The sequence below is a fragment of the Bubalus bubalis genome, chromosome 21, assembly GCF_019923935.1.
Source record: "Bubalus bubalis isolate 160015118507 breed Murrah chromosome 21, NDDB_SH_1, whole genome shotgun sequence".
Lineage (NCBI taxonomy): Eukaryota > Metazoa > Chordata > Mammalia > Artiodactyla > Bovidae > Bubalus > Bubalus bubalis.
In genome coordinates this window covers 11,506,171-11,524,251 of record NC_059177.1, presented here as the reverse complement: position 1 = coordinate 11,524,251, position 18,081 = coordinate 11,506,171, and the positions used below count along the sequence as shown (strand labels likewise).

Sequence of the window (18,081 nt, the reverse complement as noted above, 5' to 3'; positions counted from 1 at the left end):
CCTGGAGAATTCCATGGACTGTAAAGTCCTTGGGGTCCCAAAGAGTCGGACACGACTGAGCGACTTTCACTTTCTTTCATGGTTAGATCAGTAATTAATGTTTACGTTGTTGGTTGCTATGTAAAAAATAGTCACAGCTGAGCATGAAATTCTCCCTTGAACAATTTTTGTTTCTTCTGGAGTTAATCAAGCAATTATTTTGTTTGCTATGTACTTATCAATAATTTTTAAAATTTTATTTTAATTTTTTTGGCCACACTGCATGTGGGATCTTAGTGCCCCAACCAGGGATCAAACCCATGCCTACTGAATTGGAAGGCAGAGTCTTAACCACTGGAAAGTCTCCCTTATCAATAATTTAATCTCTTTCCACTACCCTACAAGGCTCTTCTCAAGATGTCCTGGATGTATCGGGGACTCTGATCAGTGTAACCCCCACAGGTCAACTCCACAAGAGCTTTTCTGGCCTCTTCTAATCTGGACCGGTCACCTGTTACACCTACTGCTGTCACCCAGGACAGGTCAACCCCTGTAGCAGGTTTCAGACACGTCCACGAGTTCTTTGACACTCCTCCCATTGAGAGGTGAGGTCTATGTAGCTTCCCCTCAAATCTGGGTCAACCTTAGGGACTCACTTGTACCCTATAGCAATGCAGAGGATGCAATGACTTCCTCTCCTATTGCAAGGCAACCTCCAAGGTTAGGTCATAAAAAGTGATGCAACCTCCCTCTTGCTGGTAGGGAACTCACTTCAAAGCTCTGATCACTCACTTTGAGCTGCCTGATTACCCTGAGGCGGAAGCCCAGGCCACACGGAGAATTCACGCACAGACTCAGCTGACAACCAACGTCAACTACTCTGTGACTGAAAATGTCTCAGGTGGTTCCAGTCCCACCTTTCAGGTTACCCCCAGGCACTAACTTTTTCTAGCTAAGGCCTCAAACACCATGGAACAAGCCTTTCCCATTGGGACCTGTCAGAATTTCTGATCCAAAAAAAAATCTACAGGCATGATAAAAATGGTTGTTTTAAGTTGTTAAGCATTGGGACTTCTCTGGTGGCCCAGTGGCTAAGACCTCGCACTCCTAATGCAAGGGGCCTGGGTTCAATCCTGGGTTCGGGAACTAGATCTCACATGTCACAACTAAAAGACCTCGTCTGCTGCAACTAAAGACTCCACATGCCACAACTTTAAAAAAAGAAAAGACTCTGCATGCAAATAGATAAATATTAAGAAAAAGAAAAGTTGTTAAGTTTTGCAACAGCAGTAACAGAAAAGCCCTTTAACCATTACTAAGCTGGGCTTTTCCTTCACCGGCCTCCTATGTTGGATCTCTCGTTTCCCACTTACCAAGCCTTCCTCTTCTTTGGTTTACTCATCTATATAGGGAAGCACGCTCCCCTCAAGTTTCCTGAGAAAGGGTACATGGGACATATATTTTCAAAGACTCGAAAAATTTGAAAATGTTTGTATCCTTAAACTGTATAGTTAAGCAAGGTAAACAACTTATGTACACAGTCATACTGCCCAAGAGATGCAAGGTGCAAATTTCTAAGAAATGTCACCAGATACAATTCCATTTATAAGCAGACTGTGGAGGACTGTGTCTCTCTTTTTGGGAGGCATGCTCCAGGGAAACTGGCCACTGCACTCTGAGGAAGGAAAGAGAAAGTAAAGGATCTAGCTGATGTGGAGAAGTCTCAGGGAGAAGAGCTGAGGTCTCAGCCAAAAGCCAGCATTAACCACCACACATGTGAGTAAAGGAGACTTTGGCTCCGGTCTCTTGGCTGAGTCCCCAGACATAGCAGAGAAGAGATAAACTCTCCTCTCTGTGTCCCCCTGATCAGAGAGCAAACTGCTATTTCACACTGTGAAGTCAGGGCAATTTGTTGCATGGTCACAGAAAGTGGAACGCTGGACATATTAAGAGAGACTCCAATGAAAGTTGCCCTTTAAAATCATGTCAGAAGAGACCACTTCAAGTACTCCCTTTCTCTGCTTTCTTCTATCAAGTACTTTTAACCACAAATGCTGTTCTGAAGCCCCAGAATGTAATACATCTGAGCTGTATGCCGACTGTATAAATACTCAGAATCCTGCAGCTGGACATACAGTCACTGTGGTGATCTGAACTGGAGGCTCAGTAAACTGTTAGATGCAGAAACTTTCACAAGTAGAACGTTATTGCAAGATTCTTCAGATGACTGTTGGTGGAGGGAGCTACAGGCGTGGAGCGAGAGGAGGCACGATGGAATTAGACCGTAATTGGAGGTATCATCATGAAGTCATGATTTTAAATATATAAGCATGCATATATAGAAATATGCATGTATATATGCATATATATACATACACCTCTCTCTCATATATGTGTGTGTGTGTGTGTGTGTGTAGTTAGACCTATGAAATTGCTGTATTTTCACCTCTAAACATTTAGAGGACTTAGAAGCAATGACACCCCAGTAGCAAATAGCGGATCGAGTGCTTAGATCTTGGTTTCTAAATACCGTTCTCCACTGAAAGCAACCAGAGCTTCTGGAATTGATGCCAGAACTGGGACAGACAGAGTACAAAATCAGCCTGGAACATCTTGCTCCAGAACGCAAGGAAGTGCTCAAGAAACTGCTAGGTCATATTAAAAGAACACAGAGACAACTTACAAGGCTCCCACTGGACAAATCTGGGATTCTTTCAGAGGCAAGATGGATACTGACTTTAAATGAAATGATTCATTTTTGGCTAGATTAACATAAGCTTCGTTAATTTCAATGACTCTAAATAGATGTGCCTGCACCGACAAAATGAACACAATACAATAGCCAACACGCTTTACAGTATGGCTACGTACTTTGGAAAAAAAATTAAATAATTGATTAATCATGGGGCGGGGGAACCAATTACTTAACTAAAACTGACCAATCTTATTCTCTTGATTGGACCTACACTGACCCAAAAACTGGATAAAGAATAGGTTCCAAATGTCTCTTGTAAGATTTACATTGTATTTGACACTGGGTGTTTAAATGCTGCTGTACCCTCAAGATCAAACTGACATTCAGTAATGATTCTGCATCAGAGACTAATGAACCTCAAGGTTAATCCTCTTAATGAGGAAAACGGTGCAGACCTGACCTAAGATAAAGACACCAGTAAAGGGCAGCCTGTCACATAAATCCCACAAGGTTTTCTGGGAAATTCACTTTAAAAATTCTGAATTTTGATACCATCATTCAGACTACTTAAGAACAGACTGTCCAACTGGCCTCTTTCTTACCACCAAAATATGCAGACAAGATTCACTGTTCCCAGGACTTACTCATGGTCCAGGGGTTAAGAATTTGCCTGCCAATGCAGGGAACACCAGTTCTATCCTTGGCCCGAGAACTAAGACCCCACAAGCTGCAGGGCAACGAAGCCCATGCGCTGCAACTACTGAACCCATGCACCCTAGAGCGCATGGTCTGCAACGGGAGAAGCCACCGGAACGGGAAGCCTGCATGCTGCAACTAGAGAAAGCCCGCGTGCAGCATCGGAGACCCAGCACAGCCAAACATAAAAAACTAAGTAGACAGAGAAATAAACAAAAGTTTTAAGAAAGATTCACTGTTCTCAGACTATAGTCTTTTTCTCTCCCCTGTCAGTTATAAGCACTCTCTTTGCCTTTGTTCACTAACAACAAAGTATTGGCCGTTATTCATCAAATAAGTGTGCAGACCACTAATTCCTCTGTCAATGAGTTTTCAATTTATGAGTATAGTATACTCTGTAGTATGCTGGCAAATGCTTAATAGCCAGTTCTTGGGGTGGGGAGAGCCCTGATTTGGTAGTGTTTGCTGATTTCAGTGGTGTAAAAACTCCCAATATGGTCAATTTCAAGACCAGTGTGACGTCACTGAGCAGGGAGCTGGGAAGAGATGTGCATGGTCAGCGCCCATGAGCTAGTATGACCTGGCTCCAGCACACCACGGGGAACAGGCACATCTCAGAGACATGGTGCTGTTGGTTCTACATTTTCTTACTTCCCTCTTCAAATTTTGTTGATGTCTTCTTTTGCATCTTCATTTTTATCTTTCTGCTGTTCATTGTAGTTATCATCACTTTCACAAAAGTTTTAAAATTATGATTATTTCAAATATATTTTCAAATTTCTAGGCATAAAGTTGTTCATAAATCTCGTTATCTTTCTAATGTCTGTAGGATCCATAATGATGTCTTCATTTCCCCGATACTGGTTAATTTGTACCTTCTCTCATTTTGATCAGTGTTGCCAGGAACTTATCAGTTTTATTAATCTTTTCAAAGAATTAACTTTTGGCTTGGTTGATCCTCACTATATTTGTTTTCTATTTAATTAAAATGCTTTCTTATTTTAATTATTTCCTCCCTTCCAGCTTCTTTGGGCTAAATCTGCTATTTTTTTCTAATTTTTGAGACATGTACATTGATCACTGATTTTCAGACTGTCTCTTTTCTAACATATGAACATAAGTCTATACATTTTCTTCTAAGGATACCTTTAGCTACATCCCATAAGCTTTGGTGTTCCATTTAAAAATGATCATCATTTTCTAATTTCTATCATAACTTCTTTGACTCATAGTCTAGTAAAAAACTGCTTAATCTTCAAATATGTAGGGGAGTTTCTAGTTATATTTTTATTATTCAGTCTACTTGGTCCAAGCACTGTGTATTTTCAGTCCTTTGAAATCTGTTATTTCCTTTATGATCCAGCACATAAGACAATTTTGGTAACATGTTCCAAGCATACTTTTAAAGAAACTCTACACTGCAATTCCTGGTTGCAGTGTGATATATAACACAATTAGATATAGTTTGTTAACTATATTGTTCAATTCTTCTATGTCCTTACTGTTATTTTTGTCTATTTGCCCTTTAAGTTTCTGAGAAAATGTTAAATCTCCTCATGTTTGTTATTGGTTCTGTTTTTCTTCTAGACTTATAAAATTTTGCTTATATATTTTGAGGCTGAGTTATTAATATATGTAGATTTTAAATAGCTGTATCTTTTGGAGAAAGATTTTTCTTTCTCCAGACATCACAGTGGAGATTTGTATTCGTAGTTCTAAAGGTTAGCTCGTATCAGCAGCATTTTGTTGGTTTTGGTTTTTCTATCCAGTCCGATGATCCTTCTCTACCTTTTCTTTTTTGGGGAGGGGGGCCATGCCATGAAGCTTGTGGGATCTTAGTTGCCCAACCAGAGACTAAAACCGTGCCCCTGGTAGTAAAAGCACAGAATCCTAACCACTGAACTGCCAGGGAACTCCCTGATCTTTCTCTTTTAATTGAAGTACTTTGTCCATTTAATGACTTCATCCAATTGTCAACAAATTTAAGTTTAAATCTACCATGTTTTTATTTTTAACTTGAACAACATTATCCACCATGCTCCTTTTTTCTTTCTTGTCTCCTATTAATCGAAAATTTAAAAAAAATTTTTTCCATTTCTCCTTCTATTACCTTGTTACTTTTATATCATTTTACTATTTGAATAATGGTTAGTCCAGAGACTACAACAAGCAGCCTTGAATTACTAAGGTTTCCATATTAATTATCACTTACACATTTGTAAGACCATCCAAGGGTCTTGGAACATACTTACCCCTCTGAGTTTTCATTAGAAGTCCCTACATACATTTAAAACAACACATATTATTAATAATAACTATATTATTATTATGGTTATATTACATTTAATATTAATTTAGATGTCTCCACAAATTTACCCTTACTGTTGCATTTGTTCTTGCATTTCCCTATACCCATGTGGTATAATTTTCTTCTGACTGAAGAATTCCTTTGATTCAGGTTTTCTGGCGATGAATTATTACTGCTGATAATGAAGTATCAGTTTTTATTTGTCTGAGCAAGACTTCATGTTTTTGTTTTTGTTTTGTTTTGTTTTGGTGATGCTATGCAGCTTGCAAGCTCTTAGTTCCCCTACCAAGGATTGAACCCGGGCCCTTGGCAGTGAAAGTCTGGGGTCCTAACCACTGGATGGCCAGGGAAGTCCCTATCTTCATCTTTATTTATTTATTTATTTTTTTAGTAATCAATGGGTTTTATATTCCTAGAACTGAAATCTACGGTTTTCAGAGCTAAACTTCCAAAGCTACAGTCAGCAATTTTTCATCAGAGCCCAAGGGAGAGGGGCAAGGGTGAAAGAGACAAGAAACCGAAGAGGCAAACAGGCCACTAGAGAGGTTGGGAGAGAGCGATTATTTCCCTCTGGCCTCTCAGTGGGTTACAAATCGGATCTGTTGACAACACTGAGTGGACCAGGTGGGGGGTATGTGGATGGAAATGACATCAGCAGGAACACCAAAGCTCCAACTACAACAAAAGTCATCAAGCCCCAAACAGAAGGGGAGCCTCCCAGTGCACCTCAGAAATGGGGGCAAGAGTGGGGGGCACACAAAGGGATGGGGGGGTTCTTTAAAATTTTTTTTTGTAATTTTTATTAAAAACATTTCCTAAAAAATGTGTCTTTTCCTTTATGTCTGGGTGACGTGTGTGACTGTAGGCTGGCCTTGAGCACTGGGAGAAGAGAGAAAAGGGTAGCTAAGGGTCTCCCCAGGGCATCCCATATCTGGCCTGAGATCTAAAGGGGGATGGATACTCCTCAACACTCCCACCCAAGCTGGGTGAAGTCAGCCCTTCAGATCTCAGGTCCTTGACCCAAAGAACTTGGAAGACCCCAAATCTTTTGATGATAAACTGTAACTCCCATAACACCTGGGGTCTGTATAAGTGAGACAATTGCGCATTGTCAATCATCAAGGATTTATGGAAGGGAGCGCCTCTCCCCCTCCTTGCGCCCCCCCCCACCCCCTACCCCAGCTGTCCCACTTTCCCTGAATCCAGGCAGCTGGGATAATAGGTGTGGGAGGAAGGGACAGGAGCTCAGGGAGATGTCATCCTCTTACCCATCCCCCCACCCCAATTTGAAGTTTGCCCCTCCCAGACCCCAGAAGCCCACCCTGCTATTCATTCTCCATCCCTTCCATTCATAGCCCTGATCCCAGCCAACCTAGACATCTAGAATGCCCGGGGAAGGGGGCGAGGGGTGTCAGGAGATAGAAATAGCCGGTCCAGGCCCTAACAAGTACACTGGGAAACAACTCCAGGCAGGGAGGGACACAATGGCCTCATCTCATCCCACAGCGCAGAAGACATGGACCTGACTCAGGTCATAGGTATGTGGGGACACGGAGGTGAGGGCCACGTGGCCTGCCCCATCAGGGTCAATCTCCAGGGTCTGAGCTCAGAAGGGGAGAGTGAGTGGGAAAAGGAGAGTGGGTTGGGGTGGGGAAGGGGTTCCCGGTTTGGAGGCCATGGCCAGTTTCCCCAGTAGCACCCAGACAGCAGCAGGAACGGGGCGGGGGCTCCTCTTGAAACATTGGTGGCTACAGGCTCTCGTGATCTCTCAGGCCTGGGGCCTCGGTGTCTTCCTTGGCAGCCTCTTCCTCTTCTTCCTCCTGAGGAGGCCCCGGGCCAGAGCCGGGCTCAGATGGGGTACTGTTCTTCTCCGCCTCCACTGGAAGGGGCCTCTCACCCTCCAAGGTGGCCCCCTCTTTCTCCTCCCCTTCAGGGTCTTCTGCTTCCTTGGGGCGTTTGGGGGAGTCCTCCAGTAAGTCCCCCGCTCTCCTCTTCAGCGCTCCCTTCTCATTCTTCTCCTTGGTTGGCTCGTCAATGACTAGCTTCCCTTCCTCATCACTGCTTCCCTCGGCATTCCCCTTCTTGTCGCCATCACCCTCGGTGGCTTCGGGCTCCGGTTCGGGCTCTTCCACACAGCTCTTTTTCTGGGAGGACTGGTAGCCAGAAGCCTTGACGGTGGGGTTGTTCTCGATCTCCCACAGCTCCTCGCTGAACCCTTTCCTCTTGTTGGGCTTGCCAAACTTCTCCTTGGACTCCTCGTAAGAGAAGAGGTCTTGGGGGCCCAGGAATGCCGTCTCGTGGGTCCCGAAAAAAAAGACTTGGTATTTGTTGGCTGTTGATTTCACGGCAGCCTCCGGCATCTCGTCAATCCGGGCCGGCCAGTGTGGGTAGCCCTTCATCTTGGCGAACACCAGGTCCCCGCATTTGTACTCCTTCTGCCGGTTGGATCGCGACATGGCGGGGCTCCGGGCGCCCCGGGCTCCTCGCCCGGGCCGGAAAGCGCGAGCCCAAGGGTAGCGGCGCCGCTCCGCTCCGGCCCTCGCGTGGCCCCCGCCTCGATGGTGGCCCCCGGCCCGGGCTCCGGCGCTGCCACGGCCCTATCTTCATCTTTAAAGAATATTTTCACTAGGTTTAGAATTCTAGATTGCAAGTCACTGTCTTTCATTGCTTTGAAGCTTCCATTCCAATACTTTCTAGCTTCTATCATTTCTGTTAGAAGGCAGTGAGTCTTTTCCCTCTAGATGCTTTCAGTTCAGTTCAGTCGCTCAGTCGTGTCCGACTCTTTGCGACCCCATGAATCGCAGCACGCCAGGCCTCCCTGGCCATCAACCATCTCCCGGAGTTCACTCAGACTCACATCCATCGAGTCAGTGATGCTATCCAGCCATCTCATCCTCTGTCGTCCCCTTCTCCTCCTGCCCCCAATCCCTCCCAGCATCAGAGTCTTTTCCAATGAGTCAACTCTTCACATGAGGCCTAAGTACTGGAGTTTCAGCTTTAGCATCATTCCTTCCAAAGAAATCCCAAGGCTGATCTCCTTCAGAATGGACTGGTTGGATCTTCTTGCAGTCCAAGGGACTCTCAAGAGTCTTCTCCAACACCACAGTTCAAAAGCATCAATTCTTCGGCGCTCAGCCTTCTTCACAGTTCAACTCTCACATCCATACATGACCACAGGAAAAAAACCATAGCCTTGACTAGACGGACCTTCGTTGGCAAAGTAATGTCTCTGCTTTTGAATATGCTATCTAGGTTGGTCATAACTTTCCTTCCAAGGAGTAAGCGTCTTTTAAGTTCCCCCCAAACCCTCTCTTTAGTTTAGAGCAGAACTTTATTATAATGTGTAAATATATAAGTACAGGTGCAAGGTACAGTTTTATTTTATCCTGCTTAGGGTTGTTAGTGCTTTACTCTATGACTTGAAGTCTTCATTACTTTTAGATCATTCTCATCTATTATTTCTTCAAATACTGCTCCTGTCACATCTCTCCTCTTTTTCTGGGGCTTCAATTATGTAACAGACCTGTTTACTATGTCCATTTTTTAAAATGCGATTTTCTATATTCCTTCATTTTCTTTCTGCTTCAGTCTAATCATTTCCACTGACGTATCTGCAAGGCTTCCCTTCGCCTGTGTCTAATTTGCTATTAAGCCTTTCTCTTGAGTAATTTCAGTTCTAGAATGTTCTTTTTTTTCCCCCTATAGATTACTCAGACTATCTAATTGCAATATTACCATAACTGGAAGTCACCCCAGAACACAGTTCAGTTCAGTTGCTCAGTCATGTCCAACTTTTTGAGACTTCATGGACTTCAGCACGCCAGGCTTCCCTGTCCATCATCAACCCCCAGAGCTTGCTCAAACTCATGTCCATAAAGTCGGTGATGCCATCGAAACATCTCATCCTCTGTTGTCCCCTTCTCCTCCTGCCCTCAATCTTTCCCAGCATCAGGGTCTTTTCCAGTGAGTCAGTTCTTCACATCTTCACATCCAATACTTTACATCCAAAGTATTGGAGTTTTGGCTTCTGCATCAGTCCTTCCAATGAATATTCAGGACTGATTTCCTTTAGGATGGGCAATCTTAATTCCAGCTTGTGTTTCATCCAGCCCAGCATTTCTCATGATGTACTCTGCATATAAGTTAAATAAACAGGGTGACAATATACAGCCTTGACGTACTCCTTTTCCTATTTGGAACCAGTCTGTTGTTCCATGTCCAGTTCTAACTGTTGCTTCTTGACCTGCATACAGATTTCTCAAGAGGCAGGTCAGGTGGTCTGGTATTCCCATTTCTTTCAGAATTTTCCACAGTTTGTTGTGATCCACACAGTCAAAGGCTTTGGCGTAGTTAATAAAGCAGATGTTTTTCTGGAACACTCTTGCTTTTTCTATGATCCAACGAATGTTGGCAATTTGATCTCTGGTTCCTCTGGCTTTTCTCAATCCAGCTTGAACATCTGAAAGTTAATGGTTCATGTCCTGTTGAAGCCTGGCTTGGAGAATTTTGAGCATTACTTTGCTAGCGTGTGAGATGAGTGCAATTGTGTGGTAGTCTTAACATTTTTTGGCATTGCCTTTCTTTGGGATTGGAATGAAAACTGACCTTTTCCAGTCCTGTGGCCACTGCTGATTTTTCAAATTTGCTGGCATACTGAGTGCGGCACTTTAACAGCATCACCCCAGAACACATATAGTTGTTAATGGTTTATTTCGGGACATTAGACTTCTAAGAGTTGCAAAAACAATCCAGGGAGCTCCCATACACTCTTCACCCAGCTTCCTCTTACATGGCCATCTTAGATAACAGAACAATGACCAAGACTATTCAGAAAATAAGCTTGGTACAATATATTAATGAAACCACACAATTTATGTGGATTTCTCCAGTCTGTCCACCAAGATCCTTTCTCTGTTCCTGGATCTAACCCAGGAACTCCAGTTGCATTAGACTGTCATATCTTCTTAGTCATCTCCAACCTGTGACAGTTTCTCAATATTTCCTTGTTATCCATAACCTTCCATGACCTTGAACCTTTTAAAGAGTACAGGTCAGTTATTTTGTAGAATGTTTTTCTAGAATGTCCTTCAGTTTGAGTTCTCTGATGATTACTCCTGACCGGACTGAGATTATGCTTTACTTACAGGAATATCACAGAGCTGCTGTGTCCTTCCCAGTACATTATATCAAGGTTATCTGCTATTGGTGCATTCCATTAGTGGAGATGTTAACCATAACCACTTGCTTAGAGTGGTGTCTTCAGGGTTCTCTACTGTACAGTTATTATTTTTCCTTTGTAACTACTAAATATTTGGGCAGAGACTATGGAATTATCTGTTTCTGCTCGCACTTCTACCTAGTAATTTTAGCATTTATTAGTAAGTCTTGCCTACAGATTTTATAGTGTGATAATTATTGGTAATTTTTAAATTATCATTCTTTCTACATTAATTATAATCCTTTCAGAACAAAAAGTCGTCCCTTTTCTTCCATTTATTTATTCAGCTATTTACTTATATCAGTATGGATTCATGGATATTTATTTAATTCTTCGAGTTATAATCTAATACCATTATTATGTGTTTAGTTGCTTGAGTTGTTTCTCTTCTGGCCAGTGGGAGCTCTGTGCCCTTTTGACATGCCCTCTCCCCTACTTTTTCTCTCCCTCTAAGATTTCCTTACTTTCTGGCACCAAAAGATGCTCTGTATTCATCTCCTATTTCCTCTACCTCAACCCTGGAATCAGTTTCCCAAGGAGCCCAGTGTTCTTTTTTTTGGGGGGGGAGAACAGTACTTAGAAACCAAGATCTGGATACAGCAGGCATGCTAAATGTTACTAGGGTGTCATTATTTCTATCCCTCAATGGATACAGCAAGGAAATATATCATGTATACTAACCAACACATTCACATCCATCTCTATTTACTCTTGTGTTTATCTAATTATATATGTGTTACACTCTCCACACATACACACCCATATTTTTAAATCACGAATTCATATTTATACTCCCAAATACAATCTAGCAGCATAGAGTTCATTCTAGCATTCCTCCTTTCCTTATTTGTAACTTCTTTTTGCAACAGTGAAAAACCTAATTCTCATTCACGTTTATATTTTAATTTAAAAGGTTTCATTAGGTCCAGGATCAAGACAGCGGAGTAGAAGGATGTGAAGCTCACCTCCTTTCAGATACATCAAAATACATCTACATGTGCAAGGATTCTCATAGAATATCTACGGAACACTGGCAGAAGACCTCAGACCTCTGAAAGGGCAAGAAAATCTCCATGGAACTGGAGAAAAGAAAAAGCAAGAAAAAAAAAAGAAAGAGAGAGAAAGGAATTGGAATGGAACCTGTGGCCATGGGAGGGAGCTGTGAAAGAGGAAAGCTTCCTGCCTGCTGGGAAGTCTGCCTACTGGCAGGGAGATCAGTCTGGACAGAGGGGGCGCTTTAGGGCCTTGGATGAGAAGACAACTTGTTTGCAGCAGCTAGAATGTAGAGACACCTGCACAGACGGTCAGTGCTTCTGCCCACACTCCCCAGTCTCAGATGCATGTCTGCTTGGGACGGTTGGGGGCTGGGTGGGGAAGCTTGGGTTTCAGAGATCAGACCCAGAGAGGGGGCTAGGGGTGGGCTCTGTGGAAACAGGCTGAAGAGGCTGGCATCCGATGCAACTGCACCTCAGAGAAGGAAGCCTGGGCAGCATCAGAAGCCAGGCACCACTGTGAGGGGAGGGGCGGAACCCATCGCTGCAGCCTTTTCCCCTGCAGGAGTTTTCAGGCAGCAGAACAGGAGTGCGGTCCTGAGCCTCCCCCTCCCTGCTGCTGCCCCTGGGCTTCAGGAGTGGTCTTGAGCTGCCCACTCCATCGGTCCCAGACTCTGGGAGCAGCCACTAACTGCCGCCACAGCCCTTGCGAACTCCAGGAGTGGCTGTGAGTCCACTCCCACTGTGTGTTCTGGGGGCACACGTGGGGAGCCACTGCCTCTGAGAGCTCCAGGCCCAGGTACCAGCTGCGGCATCATGATGGCCAACACAGGCTGAGAAGAGGGGACAGGCATCCATACTGAAAACAGTCCTTGCACCAAAAAAATACTAAACCCACACAAGCCACACAGGAATGCTCCCACAGACAAATGGCCCTCCCAGACCACAGTAAATAACTGCTTTTCATAAACTCAGAGAGCAAGAGAAATATAAGCAAAATGAAGAAGCAGGGGAACCACTCCCAGTTATAAGACCAAGAGAATTCCCCTGAAAGAATAAACAATGAAACAGACCTCTTCAGTCCAATAGACTCCAATTTCAAAAAGGAAATAATGAAAATACTGAACAAATTAAGAAAGGGTATCAACAGAAATGCAGAGTATATTGTAAAGAGGAACTAGAAACTATAAAGAGGAACCAAGAAAAATTATAAAACTCATTTCCGAGACTAAAACTGAACTAACGGCAATGAACAGCAGAACAAATAATGCAGAAGACCGAATAAGTGATCTTGAGGCTAGAATAAGGGAAATCACCCAATCAGGACAGCAGACAGAAAGCCAAATGAAAAAAAATGAAAACAGGAGCTCTATGGGATAATCTAAAGCATGCCATCTATTTCTGTTTTTTTGACTATGCCAAAGCCTTTGACTGTGTGGATCACAATAAACTGTGGAAAATTCTGAAAGAGATGGGAATACCAGACCACCTGACCTGCCTCTTGAGAAACCTGTATGCGGGTCAGGAAGCAACAGAACTGGACATGGAACAACAGACTGGTTCCAAATAGGAAAAGGAGTACGTCAAGGCTGTATATTGTCAGCCTGCTTATTTAACTTACATGCAGAGTACATCATGAGAAATGCTGGGCTGGATGAAGCACAAGCTGGAATTAAGATTGCCAGGAGAAATATTAATAACCTCAGATATGCAGATGACACCACCCTTATGGCAGAAAGTGAAGAAGAACTAAAGAGCCTCTTGATGAAAGTGAAAGAAGAGATCAAAAAAGTTGGCTTAAAACTCAACATTCAGAAAACTAACATCATGGCATCCGGTCCCATCACTTCATGGCAAATAGATGGGGAAACAGTGGCTGACTTTAATTTTTTGGACTCCAAAATCACTGCAGATGGTGACTGCAGCCATGAAATTAAAAGATGCTTACTCCTTGGAATAAAAGTTAAGACCAACCTAGACAGCATATTATAAAGCAGAGACTTTACATTGCCATCAAAGGTCCATGTAGTCAAAGCTATGGTTTTATCAGTAGTCATGTATGGATGTGAGAGCTGGACCATAAAGAAAGCTGAGCACTGAAGAATTGATGCTTTTGAACTGTGGTGTTGGAGAAGACTCTTGAGAGTCCCTTGGAAAGCAAGGAGATCCAACCAGTCCATCCTAAAGGGAATCAGTCCTGAATATTCATTGGAAGGACTGATGTTGAAGCTGAAACTCCAATATTTTGGCCACCTGATGCAAAGAGCTGACTCATTTGAAAAGACCCTGATGTTGGGAAAGATTGAGGGCAGGAGGAGTAGGGGATGACAGAGGATGAGATGGTTGGATGGCATCACCGACTCGATGGATGAGAGTTCTAGTGAACTCCGGGAGTTGGTGATGGACGGGGAGGCCTGGCGTGCTGCAGTTCATGGGGTCGCAAAGAGTTGGACACAACTGAGCAACTGAACTGAACTGAAAGCGTGCCAATCTATACATAATTGGAACTCTAGAAGGGCAAGAAAGAGAAAAGGGGATCGAAAAAGTATTTGAAGGAACTATGGCTGAAAACTTCCCAAATCTAAAGAAGGAAACAGATACCCACATACAGGAAGCACAGAGTCCCAAACAAGGTAAACCCAAACAGATCTACACCAAGACATATAATAAAAATGACAAAAGTAAAAGATAACGAGGGTTATAAAGGCAGCAAGAGAAAAACGAAGAGCTAATTACAAAGGAAGCCCCTTAAGGCTATCAGCTCATTTCTCTACAGAAAAGCTGCAGGCCAGAAGGGAATGGCAAGATATATTCAAAGTCCTGAAAGGGAAAAATCTGCAACCTAGGATACTCTACCCAGCAAGGTTATCATTTAGAATAGGAGGGGAGGGAGAATTTCTCAGACAAGCAAAAACTAAAAGAATACAGCAATACTAAACCTATCCTAAAATGGTCAAAAAAAAAAAACAATAAACCTATCCTAAAGGAAATATTGAAAGGTCTTCCCTAAGTAAAAAAGAAGAAAGAATCTATAGGAAAGAGAAAATCACAACTGGAAAGCAAATCACCTAAATAAACCAGTGCATGCACGCTAAATCACTTCAGCTGTGTCCAGCTGTTTGTGACCCATGGACTCTAGCCGTCCAGGCTCCTCTGTCCATGGGATCCTCCAGGCAAGGATACTGGAGTGGGTTGCCATGCCCTCCTCCAGGGGAACTTCCGATACAGGGATCAAATCTGTGTCCATTATGTCTGTCTCCTGCATTGGCAAGTGGGTTCTTTACCACTAGCACCACCTGGGAAGCCCAAGACACAGATTTTTTAAAAAATAAAAATATTTTGGTGAAAGTGATGAAACCACAATGAACAGCAAAAGGATGAGCACGAAGATGTAAAAGAGGACATCAGAATCATAAAATGTGGGGGAGGACAGTAAGAAAATGTAGATTTTTTTTCCTTTCCTAAGATGTGTTTGAGCCTGTATGACTCCCAGTCTAAGGTAAATAGATATGGAATGGGCTTAACAGACTTGAAAAACAGGGTAATCACAAATCAGAAACATAAAATAGGTTGACACAAACAAAAAGAAGAGAAAATAAGTATAATCCAAAAGAAAATCAACTACAAGAGAAAAATAAAGGGACAAAGAAGAAACATAAAATCAACTGGAAAATAAGGTTTAAAATGGCAATATACATATCAATCAGTTATTACCTTAAATGTCAATGGACTAAATGCTCCAGTCAAAAGACACAGAGTGGCAGAGTGGATTAAAAAAAAACAAAAAGACAAGAGTCTACAATATGCTGCCCATAGGAGACCCACTTTAGAGCAAAGGAAACACACAGGTTGAAAGTAAGGGGCAGAAAAGGTATTTCAGACAAGACAGACTTTAAAACAAAGCCATAAAGAAAGATACCATGTGATGAAAAAAGACAGGGGGAGGATTTTACACTCATCAACATAAATGCACCTAATACAGGAGTACCCAAATACATAAAACAAGCATTAACAAACATACAACTCCTAGAAAAGCTCATAGGCAAAACATTCTCTGACATAAACCATATCACCGTTTTCTAAGGTAAGTCTTCCAAGGCAACATAAATAAGACCAAACATAAATGAGTGGGACCTAATCAAACTCGCAAGCTTTTGCACAGCAAAGGAAAACTTAAAAAAAAAATTTAAATAGACAACCCACAGAATGAGAGAAAATATTTGCAAACCATAGGACCATTAAGGACTTAATTTCCAAAATATACAAAGAGCTCAAACAACTCAACCATAAAAAAACAAGGAACCGAATCAAAAAATGAGTAGAAGACCTAAATAGACATTTCTCCAAGGAAGAAATGCAAATGGTCAATAGGCTCAACATCACTAATTACCAGAAAAATGCAAATCAAAACTACAGTGAGGTACCACCTCACAGCAGTCCGAATGGCTATCATTAAAAACTCTACAAATAACAAATGCTGGAGAGGACGTGGACAACTCTCTGCCACTGGCAGAAAAGGGAACTCTCCTACGTTGTTGGTGGGCGGGAATGTAAGTTGGTACAGCCACTGTGGAAAACAGTATGGAATGTTCCTCAGAAAACTAAAAACAGAATTACCAGCAACCCAACTCCTGGGCACATATCCAAATAAAACTCTAATCCAAAAAGATGAATACACCCCTGTGTTCACAGCAGCACTATTCACAACAGCCAATACAGGGAAACGACCCAAATGTCCATCGACAAAGGAATCAGTAAAGAAGCTGTGGCGTTTATATACAATGAAGTACTACTCAGCAATTAAAAAAGAACAAAATAATGCCCTCTGCAGCAGCATGGACGCAACTAGCAATTATCATACTAAGTGAAGTAAGTCAGAAAGAGAAAGACAAATACCATATGATGTAACTTACACGTGAAATCTAAAATATACCAGAAATGAACCTGTCTGTGAAACAGAAAGACAGTCATGGACATAAAGAACAGACTTGGTTGCCACGGGGGTTGGGGGAGGATGGAGTTGGAGATTAGGGTTAGTAGATGTAAGCTATTACATACAGAATGGACAGACAACAGGTCCTACTGTAGAACACAGGAACGATCTTCAGTATGCTATGATAAACCTTAATGCTAAAGAGTATTTAAAAAAAAGAACGTGTACGATGTATAACTGAATGTTTGCTATACAGCAGACATTAACGCAACACTGTAAGTCAACTAGAATTCAATTTAAAAAATCCCCCAAAATACAAAATAAATAAAAGGTTTCATCAGTGTCAACAAAAGTTTATGAAAAAATGATACTGTATGCCCTTCCCTGAAATGTGCTAATTATGTATGATTCTCTGTGCAATGAGTGGTTTCTTCCAACCATACGGACTCAAAGATCCTACTCATAATCATTATACTGTATTTTCATTTTAAAATTCTTTTACATATACTTGCCTATATATTTAAACAGTCTGCATATTTAGCAACCTTTTGAAGGAACAGATATCTTTAAAACCGCTTGTAAGCTGTCACTCACCACCTTGTCCAAACCCCTGGGGAAGACGGCAGACAAAAGGGAAGAGAAGGATGCAAGCTCAGCCCCTCTCACAAAAACACCCAAATCATAACTAACTGCTCAACAATTATTGGCAGAAAAAGCTAGAACCTACCAAAAAAGGTATCCAAAGACAAGGAAAAGCTGCAATGAGATGGGAGGAGGAATGCGATCATGATAAAATTAAGTCCCATACCTGCTGGGTGGGCGACCCACAAACAAAGCCCTTGGGAGGTACACACACATACACACACGTTATATTTTTATACAGAAAAATGGGGCTCCTTTCATTTGTTCTTGATTTACTCTGTACTAGGAGTAAGCAAGGCTAAGTGGTAGACCAGTAGTCAGGTAATTCAGTCAACAGACCTACCATCTGTGAGTACTGATACCAAAATGGTTTAAACAAACTTAGAATTAACCCCTGCCCATGTGGGTTTCAACCTGGTGGGAAAGATAAATAAAAGTGTGCTATGAAATAATAAAGACAGGAAGGGAAGACGGTCCTACACAGCCGGTGCTCGCTTCATCTCCAGGCTCCACAGTGGGCACCTGCAGGTCCTACAGAAATGTCTTTTGTCTGTCTCCCAGCAGCTCTCCCTTTGCCCATTCCATGTCCAGAGTGAAATAATTTTAGCTCTCTTTCTC

At 42.4% G+C, this 18,081-nt stretch overlaps 2 protein-coding genes across 6 annotated transcripts in view; both read right to left on the bottom strand.

The window, feature by feature from the left end:
- Positions 1–18,081, bottom strand: part of DLEC1 (DLEC1 cilia and flagella associated protein) — a 92,336-nt gene that overhangs the window by 47,430 nt on the left and 26,825 nt on the right. The window lies entirely within an intron of this gene.
- Positions 6,476–8,206, bottom strand: LOC102395728 (hepatoma-derived growth factor-like). The gene has a single exon (XM_044934154.1). The coding sequence runs from the start codon at positions 8,132–8,134 to the stop codon at positions 7,427–7,429; it is 708 nt and encodes a 235-aa protein (XP_044790089.1). The 5' UTR covers positions 8,135–8,206; the 3' UTR covers positions 6,476–7,426.